This window comes from Gavialis gangeticus, unplaced genomic scaffold (assembly GCF_001723915.1).
Source record: "Gavialis gangeticus isolate Ggan-Ray unplaced genomic scaffold, GavGan_comp1, whole genome shotgun sequence".
Classification (NCBI taxonomy): domain Eukaryota; kingdom Metazoa; phylum Chordata; order Crocodylia; family Gavialidae; genus Gavialis; species Gavialis gangeticus.
The window spans coordinates 3639609-3653068 of record NW_017729012.1 but is presented as its reverse complement, the minus strand read 5'-3'; the positions used below and the strand labels follow the sequence as shown (position 1 = coordinate 3653068).

At 45.0% G+C, this 13460-nt stretch overlaps 1 protein-coding gene across 1 annotated transcript in view; it reads left to right on the top strand.

The window, feature by feature from the left end:
• The first annotated feature begins 9730 nt into the window (after nucleotides 1-9730).
• The window catches only part of WSB1 (WD repeat and SOCS box containing 1), a 15845-nt gene continuing 12115 nt past the window's right edge, over nucleotides 9731-13460 (top strand). Inside the window, exons 1-3 of the mRNA XM_019511057.1 lie at nucleotides 9731-9861; nucleotides 11041-11209; nucleotides 12288-12556. Of these exons, the coding sequence (XP_019366602.1) occupies nucleotides 9822-9861; nucleotides 11041-11209; nucleotides 12288-12556 (478 nt within the window). The 5' untranslated portion in view covers nucleotides 9731-9821. The remainder of the gene's footprint in view (nucleotides 9862-11040; nucleotides 11210-12287; nucleotides 12557-13460) is intronic.

The following is a 13460-nucleotide window of genomic DNA, read 5'->3' as shown; positions in this document are numbered from 1 at the left end:
TCCACCTGTTTTTTACGAAGCCTGCTCAGTGGGATATAAAAGGGAAATAATCTGGTTCCTCACTGCCTTGCAGGACCTGGCCCTCAGTCCTGGATTCTCATTCTAACTGGCCTTTGGCCAGAGTATCTAGTTGCACAAGACTCATCGGGGGTGGAGAAACAACCTAGCGGGACAAAGAGTAAATAGTCCCAGCAGGGCTATTTTCAATATGACAGACATGGCTTTTGCTGACTAAAACATCAGCTGGCCTGATCTTCTTTCCTACCCCGCTAAGTGACAGGAACGCTCTCACAAGGTGGTTCTGTATCAAGGTGGACTCTGACTCTCTAAAGAGGAAAGGCAAAATTAGGAATCTGGCATCTTGTGGGAGAAAATGGGGGTGATTTGCAAAACAAATAAATGGAAGGAGCTGAGATATCAAGTTTAACTACCAAACCAAACCTTCCCTCCCATCTGCAGCTGTGCTGGCCCAGGGAAGAGGGCCAAGATCTCTCCAGCCGCTCTCAGCTGCCTGCCTTTGCTGCTCTGCCAGGGGAGATCGAATGAAAGAAGCTTTGCAAACCCGGCAATCCTTGGGAGGGGTTGAGCTTAGGATCCTTTCTACCTTTGATCCAGCTATGCAGAATGGCTGAAAAAGGAGGCTGGTTCTCACCTCCACAGAGTCACAGCACCTGATTTTCCCGGGTCTGGCATCTTCTTCCTTCCTTTTCACCATTGCCTCTGGTAGCACTTTGTATCACGGCAATGCCTACAGAAAATACAAGACAAAGGAGAAAGTGGCCTTCACTACAGATAAATTGTAATATTTTGCACGTGTCCCCCCCTCCCCCCCAGCCTTTAGCATCTTGCTATTCCAAACACTGAATGGGTATGGAGGAATGAACATTGTTTCTATTCAAGTCATTGCATGGATGGGGCTATGTGATTTGCCAAGTGTCACTCAGAAAGCCCATGGCAGGGCCAGGGAGAACTCTCCTGACTCTCTGCCCCATGCTTTGACCACAAGACCCTGCTTCCTCTTTCCCTCTAACAAAAACAATTAAAGTGAGTTTTCCCCATGATTATAAGGAAAGGGTTAGTATGTGGCACCACAGTAATTACCAAATACAAGTACAGGGCAGTGCAAGGGGATTTAACCCAGCAAAGGACTTTGCTCTGCTCAAAAGAATACAGAATAGCTCAATGACATTTTCAGTCTAGAGTGAAAAAGGTCACTTTAAATCACATAGAAATATTGCAGATGGAGAGTCAGATCCAAAAGTTATTTTGGTGCCTAACTCTTAGGGGCAATGGGAGTTAGGTGCTTAAAAGGCCCTTTTATGTCTGGCTCTGAATGCCTGCTCTGCTAGGGTTTACATCATTCACAAGGAGCCTGAGTTTCTTCAGTCCCACAGAAGTCAAGAGCAATTGGAGGCATTTAACACTTCACAGGATCAGACCCATTGCCATAAAAGAACATGCAGAACAAAGATGAACTGAAGGAGCAAGCTGACTCGGTCTGTAGTGCAGAGAAACAGCCTGCTGTGAAAGAGCTTGAAAGCAGATGTTTGTCATGTTTGGGATTATACTGTCATATTTCAGGGTGGGGATTCAGGGAAGGTTTTGACCTAGTTTCTGTGCCGCTCGAATCGTTCCTGGCCTATCAAATGCACTTCATATTTTTAGCTGCTGAAGTATCATGAATTATAGATAATGGTAATGCTTTGCCATTGTCTAGATACTGTGATCCTTTCTCATTGTTAACATTGTTTTACAGTAACACCTAGGGCCTCATTGTATTAAAATCTTGTAGAGAGAGAGTTCCTGTCCCAAACTGCTTCCATCACAGACATGGTGCTCCAGGTCACGCAGCCGGGCCAGGAATACAGCACAGAGCCCTGACTCCCAGCCCAGTGGCCCAAACCCCAGCTCGCACCGCTCCTTCCTCAAAACACATTTCCAATACTAATTCCTCAAAGAAGGGCAACACATCATTTCTCAGTCCATCTTACATGCTGTCTTGGAGTCACCATATCGTCCAGCCTTTAATTATAATACTTTGCCCTTCTCTCTTAGCATTTCAACATGCTTCATAATCACTAAGCCTTGCAACCCTCCATCCCCTGCCAGGAGGTATATTTTATTATTCCCTATATTACAGGAGGGAATGAAAGCACAGGAAGCTGGAGGGGCCAAGCAGAAAGCCTGCCAGAAGGAGAACCTGGTGCTTTTGCTCTGAGTCCTGTTTAATGAATGCACATCAAAGGGCCGCAGTTGTTCCTGCGGCCCCATCCTGCCCCCCTTACCTGTCACAGTCATGCTAAGGCTTTACAATAAGGTGAGTAATTTATTTTCAATGTGATTTTTCAATGTTTGCCCTTCCCTAACAGTCAAAATGACTGGGGCAACCAGCTTTACTAACTGCCTCCACCTGCTCACTTGATTCTCCCTAGACATCCCAACAATAGTGCTTTTATGCCTCAAGAGGCACCCTGTGCATTAATGAAAGAGAGACTGGAACTGCAGAGACAATAGGGTTTTTGAGAGCAAAAACATCCGCTGTGGCAATTGGCTGTTGCCTTGCAGCTCTTCTTATACCAGCTAGGCTGGTACAGACAAGCTGTAGGGCAGGTACAGGGGCTCTTCCAGAGACTAAAGCCTGATGTGGGGGCTTCTGCAGCCCTGGAGTAAGATGGAAGTAGGGCAGGAACAAGGTGAGGAGAGGGAAGGCAGCAGTCAGTAGGGGAGGAGCACACTGGACCTGTGGCTGTTGAGGCCGTGAAGCAGAAGCCACTGAAGACAGTACATGCACCTGCTCTGTATCGCTGTGTTAATCCCATTCACCATACTGCAAGGGGGCATTCAACAACAGCATATTCTTCCCCGTGGAACAACACAGAACCAAAGCACACTCCAAATCAAGCGAAGTGTAGGAAATCATGCACAGCGCTAGGCCCTGCACCCATCAGTAGAACGGCACCTCCCAAGCATAGAGGACAATGTGTGTCCTCCGAGGGACAGTGGCCAGCGAACTCTGGCCTGTTGTTCTTTTTCCAGTCAATAGCTGCGAGGTCTAAAAATCTCTCCCCATCCACTGTGAAACAAAGGCTTTTAGGATCCCAGATCACCCTAACTTCTCAGGGCTTCCCGGGAAGCTAGCACTCCCTCTCTGCAAAAGGAGTACCTGTATTTCATCCCTTTGAACAGTTCAAGTTCAAATTTCTCAGCATGACCTGTCAGCCACTGAAAGAGCAGCTCTCTCATTGCTATGGGCAAACGTGGCACCATAAAACATGTCTGGACACTAGTTCCCTTGCACAAGTCCCGTGGTTAGCCTGCAATGAAAGAAAGCCTGTAAACCTGAAACATAAGCTGCAACTTCCAGCTTCCTTGACTCCAATGCAATCCCTAAAAACTCATCAGGAAAACGGTAAACGTACCCCAACCCACAATTTATTCCATTTAACGTACCACAAATAAATCATACAGGAATGATAAAGTCTCTAAGAAACCAAAAGCACGCAAGGAAGGTACGAGCCTGCTTTATTGCTCAATATGCCGTTCCACAGCTCGCTGACGCTATTTCATCAGGCCTTTTCTGATTAACCCCGTGGGTCTCCAGCACAAACTACCATATGAATAGCAACGGAAAATGACTCCTTTTTTTAGAGCAGTGTGCTGTGGTGGAGAAACTGTTGAAGCGGCAGGGAAATTACTAGTAAGAATTGGTCCTAGGGAGACAGGTTGATCTAGTGAATTCGGTTCCTACCTAGGAATCAAGAGACAGATTCTCTTTCTTATTGTGCCCTTATCTCTCACGTGACCCTGGGAAAGCGACTTCACCTCTGTTTCCCCTCCTTACCTTTGTTGTGGCTTGCAAACTCTGCAGGGCAGGATGCCTCCGATTGCATGTTTGTGCAGTGCCCAGCACAATCTTAGAGGTCTTAGACCTTAGTGTCAGACAAATAATAACTAAATGCAACAAGCTTGACCCTCAGCTGCAGCTGGAACTGTGGCCACAGATTTCATCATTGTAAGGAATACACAGAGCTGGTTAGAAAAGCAATCCTCTACCTAACACATATCTCCTATCACATTACCACTATGCATAATGCTGGACTGTGGGAAATGAACCCATGCAAGTTTTTCAGACTCAAGCACACATTCCCTTTCTCTTACACTTGTATGAACTCATGTGTGTTGCAACTGCTAACTTCTCACTACCTGCAATCAGGGACAACAGAGAGGAGGAGGGGGAGAGGACCATTCAAATCTGCTCTAGTAGTAGGCATCACGTGTCTGTCTCGCAAGACAACAGAATTAGACCAAGTGACATACCAGCTCACTGAATGTAATCCTTGCTTGAAAATAAAGTGAAGCTGGAGTGACTTCTCCAGGGTGCAAAAGCCTGGGCTAATATTTCCAGTACTTGAATGCCCAGGAGACTTCAATAAGTACAACAGTTCTTAAGAGACCAGCTATGACACCAGTACAACAAGTACAATCTGTCACACTGCAGGTCCAACTGTGCCAAGAGAAACCTCTTCTGCTAGCATTTCACTCTGATAAATGGAAGGAGCTCCTGCTTTGAAAGTAAGGGCTGGATCTCTCCACATAAGATGTGTAGCATCCCATCAAGATCAGAGGAGGAACTACCACGTGGGCTATGCAGAGCATATCTGATGACATGTGCATATATGTGCCCGTATGTGCATTTCTCATACAGCTCATTGCTCTTCTTCTCCCCACAAGCCCTTCCCATCTTCAGCCCAACCCTCCAGTACCCCTCTGACTCTCCTTCTCCTGTCTGCCCTTCTCTCTCATCTTCTCCACCTCCCTTGCCCCTTTGAACTCATGCTGAACTTTTTCAACCCCAAAGAAGCTAAACCAAATACACAGAAACCCATGAATCATTAACACCTTTGGATTACAGTGTGGGTTGGGTTTCTTTAGCAAAACTCAGCCTCCCAAATATGTGCACTGCTACACAGATCAAGCACGTGAATCTTCCTGGTATGTGCCTCACTCCCCATTCCCTTATTTGCTCCTGTGGGCTACCACTTGTCAAATTTCAACTCAACATTATAAAACCCAGGGGACAGGGACACTGCTCTGACTTCCCACAAAAACTATGGGCATACTCACAGTCTGATACTAAACAAGTTATGCTTCTTTATGAACTAAATTCTGAGGTATGTTGAATCTGACTTCACCACCCATTTGAACCTCCAAGTGCAGCCAGAAAACCAAGGGGAATGGAAGTTGCTACCCTCAGCTGCTCCGAAATGAAATTTTAATGGAGCAGGGCTGGTCTGCACAGGGTAGACGGACCGCCACAATAAGCAGAGTCCTGGGAAGAAACTGTAAGCTAGATTCACGACTAGTTTATGCCCCTAAAACCAGAACCCTTCATCTGGGGGGTATGATCCTCAATGGCAGAAATCTTCCAGCAGAAGGATAGGGGTGACACAACCACAAACCTGCTGAAGGGCCTGCAGGCAGCCAGTGAGGCAATGGCAGTGAGGGAAGCTTGGCCAGAGTGGCTAATTCAGTTCACCTTTTCTGCACGCTCCAATATCATGGGTCTTTGGGTACCTGGGGTGGGACTCAAAACCCTCCTCTCCTCCGTCACACAAGGTGACAATGGGTAGAGTTGTTTGCAACTCTTTGCATAGGTAGGAATTAATTCAGCCCAGGGGCCGTATCATCTGGGGCACTTAGCATGGTGGTTTGCCTACCACATTTTTTCATCCTTTGGAAGCTGCAGTGTGATCAATCTGTACAAGCCACTCTTTGTAGAAATCTGAAGTACGGAGGCATCATGCAAATACCTAGGCTAAGTACAAACAGTCAACAAGCCTGAGGCTGAATTGATTCAGTCTTCACAGGTTAGCGTAAGCTGCATAGATTGAACCGATAAGCAAGTGAACGGACATTCACTTTTTATTCTGAAAATGCAGCCACATATCTGCAGAGTCCTGGGGGTATAGCACACCTCCCTGCTTTGCTGGAGGAGACAGCTTGGGCAAAGGCTAGCTTGCCCTTTCCACCCCTGATCAGTCCTGTGCAACTAGGGAGGATTTGCAAAGCATCCTAGGATACTGGGAGACTGACAGTTAACTTGAATCTGGAGGAGATCAATAAACCGATTTAAAAAAAATCAGTTAAGTCTGATACTACATCCATCTGGTTTTATCTTAAACTGGCTTCAGCCATTTTGAAAGTGGTTTATGTGCGCTGCACTTCTGTTGTCTTACAGATCTGAACTGGTGACTAGCGATCATCTATACCGATTCATGTGTAGCTTCTGTCCCTAGCCTCGGGGTTCCAGACGGTCTTAAATGAGTAGCAGAGACAGCAAACAGAAAACAGTGCTAAAACCACAGAAGCAGCAAGATCCCACCTGAGCCTTTACGGTCCCCAAAAACTTCTTTTGGTTTGCCTCTTTTGTTCTAAGAATACACTGAATTAGCCAAAAAAGCTTGAGCAAAGATGGCTATAAGAAACACAGATCAAACAAGCAATCAGATAGCTTAAAAATCCAAAAGAGGAAACAGAAATGCGACATGCCCAGGTGCACTGGGTCAGTAAATAGGACCATTACATAAATAGGTGCTGGTGTTTTTATGGCTGCAGAAAAAGCCACAGTAGACTGGACCTTAGAAAGCTTTCCTGGCTGCGAGCCTAGAAAAATAAATTCCCCGTTCATTTTGTGAAAGTTCACTGTAAGCCATGTAACAACCTGATGCCGGAATATGGCACTGAGTTCATTCGCTTCCCAGCTGAAAAATGCTACGCAGAGTTGGCAGCTGTGTCCGCAGGGAAAGACAATGGAAAAAACATAAATCATCTCTAAGTCGTTTGTGCAGCCAACCTGCTAGGCCCATGCAACATGTGACTGCATGGTGCATGTAACCCCATTCTACTAGCAAAGCAATAATAGCAAGCATCTTTGAAGAGTCCCACCCATCTCTTTTACAAGGTAAGTAACTATGACCGTGCTTTGAGGAAGGGAAGTGGATGCTTCTCCCTCTGCTGAAGTCTCAGTTCACACCTCAGTGACTTCCTGGAAGGTGTGCTCGAGTTAAATGCAATTTCTTGGTCTCGCTGTATGTTTAACTAGATGGAACTCTCTGGCCTGTTTAATACAGGAGATGAGAATAGCTGATCAAATAGTCTCTTCTAGCATTAAAATATATGAACCTAAGGAGAAGTGCAATATAGGGAGAGAATATTTACTGTTGAGGGGATACATACAGAAATAATAGTTGTAAACCTCTAAAAAGAGCAGCAGGAAAGCCACAGGCTACAAAATTGTTACCTGTCTGCTCTTGCAGCCTTGGCTGAAGAGCCCCTCAAGGTGAGCAAACACAACACAGTCAACACAGAACATGGCCTGATCTGGGGCGTGCAGCAGCACTCAGCCCCTCGGGAGGAGTCTTGCGAGGTGAGTCATCTCAGCTACGTGACAGTCTGTTTCAGACTTTCCCAGTTTACGAGCAGCTCCAAAAACAACATTTACATCATTCACGAGCCTGCAAACCTCCCTGATTTGGAGAGAAGCTGAGTGCTTAAGTGGGGATAGATGTTCAGGGCTTTTCCAAGTCTGGCAAGAAGAGACCAACGTAAAAGAAATGGGCCCTGTGTTGCTTTTCAAAAACCCTGACAATTCACTATTACTGAGTAACAAAAGCACGTTAATTTATGACCTGTCATGTAAATGGAGAGGTTCAACTGTGAGGCACAGACTCAAAATGCTATGACGTCAGGAAAGCTATCCAGGCCTTGTCTACATAAGTAAAACTGCTCTGCACTGTATAGCTGTACTCCAGTTTGATCTTCCCATGTGGACACATTTTTGGACTAAAAGGAGGGAATGAGTCCAGACTAACTGTAGCAAAGTAATTATTTAGCTATAGCCATGCTTGCCAATCTCCTTTTACAGCTAAGCCTAAACCTCGCTGTTTGTTAGCTTCCTCATCTGTAAAAAGTGAAGAATAAAACCACTTGCTAAAGGATATTCTGAATCTTAATTCATGAACCAGCGTGGAGCACTCAGAGACCCTTAAATAATTAAAAAAAACCACCATAGACAAATATTTTAACTGAAGGCTTTTGCAAACCTTGGTGTACATGCTTCTCGCAAGCAGAATTTAATTTTGTTCTTTGGGCTGCCCAGGTAGCATCTACTTCGTGCTACTTTTTCCAGGGATCAGAGGATATATTGGAACAACTTCTGGCAATACTGTCTGGGTGTAATAGAAACTCTGAAAAGTTCTTTGTCCTGTGAATGTACTTTCTTTCCACAATGAGCAGGGCCAGGACTGAGGGCTTCAACAGACCTTAACGGTGTGGTTAAGCTGTGCCGGCACTTCTGAAAGTGCTACATAAGGACATCAGGAATCCTCTCCTCACTAGGCAAGCAGAACGAACATACAAGGAGAAATAAAGTGCAACATTACTGGTGTTGGGAATAACACAGCAAAACTGGGATTGGAAGCAGAGATCTGGAAATAATAGTAACCTGGGGAAGACATGGAGACGACTGAATAAGGCAAGGGGGTATGGAGGTGAGGGACCAAAAAGTTAGCCAAGAGAGATGGGGCAAAGAATGGGTCCTTGCAGCCTGGCAGCATTGATATTTTGAGCATTGATGGGACCAAACGTGGGTAGATCAGGCAGAGACAGGGGAAGAGAGAACGGAGAAACTGCATTAGATCTAGAATGAACGGCGGAAGAAATTTGTGTTAACCCAAACAATGAAACGGGTGGATCTCTGGCATCCGCTGTCTCTGGCGCAGTGACCCAGGATGACAAATAACAAACAAGCTGAAACGAACCTCGCCGCAGAGGATTATACATTCAGTTATGGCAAAGAGCCCAAACCGCTTCAAAGAGAGGACAGCCAACAAGGTAAGGAGAAGGAGTGTCATTTTGTGACCTGTCAAATACAAGCCGAGACGAACACAACACTGGATCCTCGAGCTGCTCAACCTGCACCCTCCCTCCAGTCCGTTGGAAAAGAAATTATCCGCGTTTTGCTGCAATCGCATCCCATGGACTGTCCAAGAAAGCGCAAGTGCCCTTCTGCCAGTCCCCAAATCTGCGATCCACATAGGGGCTCGACACAAACCGATGATCTGGGCTTGAACCCTGAAACCTGGGGGGGGAATAATCATTTCTGCCTGGGATGCAGCCATCCCCCAACCGGAGGATGATCTCTCCTGCCGTTCCTTGACGGGACTCGAGTCCGATCTTTGGGCCGCCCAATCTATTGCACGCGTCACAGGTCTTTGCACGGAGAGGAACAGGTTTCATCAGGCCGGGACTCCTCTCCTGATCCTCCCTTCGCTTCGAGGGCGCGACGCTTCGTCTCAAAATGGCTCAATTCGTCGCTACCCATCCTTCAGGCCCTCGGCCCCGTATTCGCAAGGCCTCAGCAGCGGCCCATTTCGCAGGGCGCGTGTCATCATTTCTCTCTTAACAAAGGGCTGCCCCGCACCCTTGGCATAAAGTGGGCATTTAAACTGGGTGAGCAAAGCGGTGCCAACCATCCCAACCTCCTCACTGTGCAGCTGGCCCTCCAACCTCCCCCCCCGCTGTGGAATGGTCCCTCCCTGAGGCGCACGCAGCCCAGCGCAGCCGTACCACTGCACTCCTCTGAAGGGGAGGGGAAGGTCTATGTGACCGGGGGCGTGGCCTGAGGCGAGGCCCCGCCCCCTTCCCCATACTACATCCCGGGCCGCGGCGGCCATTTTGTTGTAGTGTCCGCCGCCGCGGCCCCGTCGCTTTTTCTCCGATCCGTTTGCGTGGCAGAGCCGGTGCGAGGGGCGGCCCCGTAGATGGCCAGCTTTCCCCTGGATGTCAACGACAAGCTCATCGGTGAGGGGGTCCACCCCGTCCGGCGTCCCTCGGTGGGGGGGAAGCCCGCGCCCCCCTTTGCAAGATGCCTTTTGTTGCAGGGAGGTGATGGTGTTTGCCTCCATCTTCCTGCATTGCCGCCCCGGGGGGTCAAACCCTGCGGGAGGGGAGGGGGCTTGCTGAAATGGGGGATGATTATTTTTAATCTGCCCTTTTTTTAAAAAAAAATTATTTAAACCCATTTATTTAAAACAGCTTGCAATGCCGTCCCTGGTCGGGGAGGGCCAATGCAGGGGGTGGTTTCGTCGAGTACAATTTGCCGAGGCGTTTGTGCGGGAGGGGCCCTTGTGTTTTTTAAAAGCCGTTGAATAAAAAAAGTGAGGTTTCAGTGCCTCTTGGGAGGCAGGGTTGTTTTAAAAAACAAAAAAGATAGGTTGCTAATAAAAATAGATTTCCTAACTAATTTAAGTTGGTCAGATGAAAAGATTGTCGGATTCAGCCTGAAGAGATGTGTCTGCCTTTTTTCGGGTGCAACGATTCTCTGTATATTAGGTGAACCCAAAGGGTTTTTAAAACCTGAAGAGGGTTGCTATAAAAAAAAAAAAGTCCTACCTGTTTAAGTGGGTCGGATAAAAGATGATCATTTTCACCCCCAAGAGCCGCGTCTGCCTATTTGGGTGCAGTGATTCTCCGTATATTAGGACCGTTTTCCTGCTGCGGTGCTTAAGTGGTACCTCGTTTGATCTCGAAAGCTGGGGGGACTTAAATTGGAGACACTCGATTCAGTAGGTTCTCGAACGTGGGGTTTTGGTTGTGGCCAATAATACAGTTGGCTACTTCAGCACATTTTGGGGTTGTTGGGTTTTTCATTTTTTTTTGTAGTCCCTACCCAAGGAGGTTTGTTCAGCAAATTATGACGCTTAAGGTTTGTGGGGGATGCAGGGTTGAGGGGTTTTTGTTTTGTTTTTGTCTTTGGTTTTTAGTGAAAACGAATGCAAAGTTGTTGTTTTAATTTTTTTTTTTGTCTTTGCATTTGCTTTTGGTCAAAACCAAAATGATCGAAGAAGTCTCATTTCAAAAAAAAACCCAAAAAACTTTTAGCAGGAAATACTGTGTTAGCTGGAAGTCTTTAACATGCTTATACCTTGTTCACAATTGAAATTGCATTTTTATGTATTTATTTATTTGTTTTCTTTTTAGCAAGGTCCCGTACTATAGGAGAACTCTTGGCTCCCACGTCTCCTTTTGACAAGAAGTGTGGACGTGAAAACTGGACTGTTGCCTTTGCTCCTGATGGCTCATACTTTGCTTGGTCACAAGGACATCGCATAGTCAAGCTGGTTCCCTGGTCTCAATGCCTTAATAACTTGTAAGATAAAACAGTACCGTGTCTTAATTTTATTTATTTTTTATTTTTCTTTATTCTTTTTATGAGACACATGAGATGGCTTGTGAAAGAAGGGGTGCATTTGGTTCCTTTGACCCTAGAATGTATTAAACAAGTGGCCTGGTCTATACATTATACTTGGTTTGCATGTTTAAGAGGTGCCTTCCTTCCCCCGCCCCCCCCCCCAAGTTCCTGTTTACAGTGAGATTAAAAAACAAGGGACAAAAAACCCCAGATTTGAGCAATGAGGGAAGGCAACTTCATTTTAACATATATGCTTAATTCATTCTTTCTAAAAACACAATGGAGAAGCTTGAAAACTAAAACCGTCTACCCTTTCAATTCAGCACTGGATGCTCTTGCTTTTTAGCAAGATCAGGAGAGGCTACCTTATGTTCTTGAAACTGATCCTATTGAAGGAAGGACAGGGAATTATTTTCCAGGTTGCTTTGGCATGCACCATCCCAAAAGTTATTTTCATTTGCAGGTTCCCTTTAAGTACAAACAGAAGTTTGTAAACTGTATCTTTGTGACTAGTCAGTTGCATGCCTTTACAGCAAACTAGGTTTCTCCTCAGAGGGCTCAGCTTCTTAATTTTAATGTGAAGGCTTCATTATCTCTTTACTCTTCTTAGTAAATAAATGTTGTGTTAAACTGACTGCAGAAGAAGAGAAAGAAGGACTCTTGTATAGTATAAGAATTGAATTTGAATATATTCCCTGCAATTCAGTTTCTCAGTAATAGCTTTACTTTTAAATAAGCACTTAACATCATAAATTTAATATTTTAAGGTAACCATTTGCCCTGAACAGAAGCAGAACTAAGTATGTAAAAATAATTGACTTAGGAAAACGCTTCTAGACCTGGCAAACTCCTCCCTTGAAAATGGAGTGTTAAATACTGATTTTTATGACTGTGTATTGGGACTGCCCAGAGACTTCTTTATACATTAAGATTCTTCCTTTTTTGCTGTACTGATTATCCTCTTGTTGATGGAGAACTTTTTTTTTTTTTAGGAATATTAAATTTTACTCTAAAAACACTTACTTTTGTTTTGCAGCTTGCTGCATGGCACAAAGAATGTTGCAAATTCAGTCAACTCAAGGCTTTCAAGACAGAACAGTGATAGCGGGCAGAAGAATAAGCCCTGTGAGCATATAATAGACTGCGGTGATATAGTTTGGAGTCTTGCTTTTGGGTCTTCTGTACCTGAAAAACAGAGTCGCTGCGTGAATATAGAATGGCATCGATTCAAATTTGGGCAAGATCAGCTTCTGCTTGCAACAGGCTTGAACAATGGGCGCATCAAAATATGGGATGTATACACAGGTATATTTGTTTTGCCCCTCTGCAGCACTAGCTAAAATTAATGCGAATAAATAAAATTAGACTTACCTACTGTTTTAGGAATGCTAAGAGTATAGTCTGTACCAGTTAAAGGATCTAAAAATAAACTTAATTCAAAGGTATTGTATTTCAAATGTACTATCTTCTGAGAAGAGAAATGACTTCAGTTATGCATGAAGTACAGTAAGAAAGACATCAAGCCAATCTTCTTTCTTACTGATATGTGAAATCTTGTCTTAAGAGACCTTAGAAATACTAGAGACCTGGGAGGAAAACTTGGAGGCACTGATACAGCAATTAAGCATGCACTACTTATGAACCTGAAGGCAAAACATGCTTAGATACTTCAGTGCGCAGAATTTTTTGCATGTTGTTAAATGACTTGGTATTTGAGGGGGAAAGAGTTTCTTGCAGGTCCCACGTTATGGGGAAGGATGTGTGCTAGCAGCTCCGTTGTTGTTGTTTTTCTTCAAGTGGAAACGGGCTAGTAGCACTGAACCTCTTAAGTTAGGAGCAGCGATTCTACAGTCTAGCTGATGGTTCTCCTCTAGGCTGACTGCAACTACTAACTTCTGATGACTTAAGAATTAAATTAATGGCAGTTTGCTTATCATACAGAAACTTACTAATTTTAATTTCATATACCTTTGCTCTATTATAAGCCAAAAAATAAACTTTGCCAATTAAGTTATTGTAAGCTGAGAGTTTTAGCTTCTTGGGAAGTCAGAGCTGAAAGTTTGAACACAGGAAACTGAATAAAGATACACTGCATCTTATCGCTCTGAACTCTGTGTACAAGATACGTTTCTTTTTACATATCTTAAACAGAGCTGAACTTCAGGCAGGATCCAAGGGTGGCTTGAGAAAAAGACTTTTTTTTTTTTTT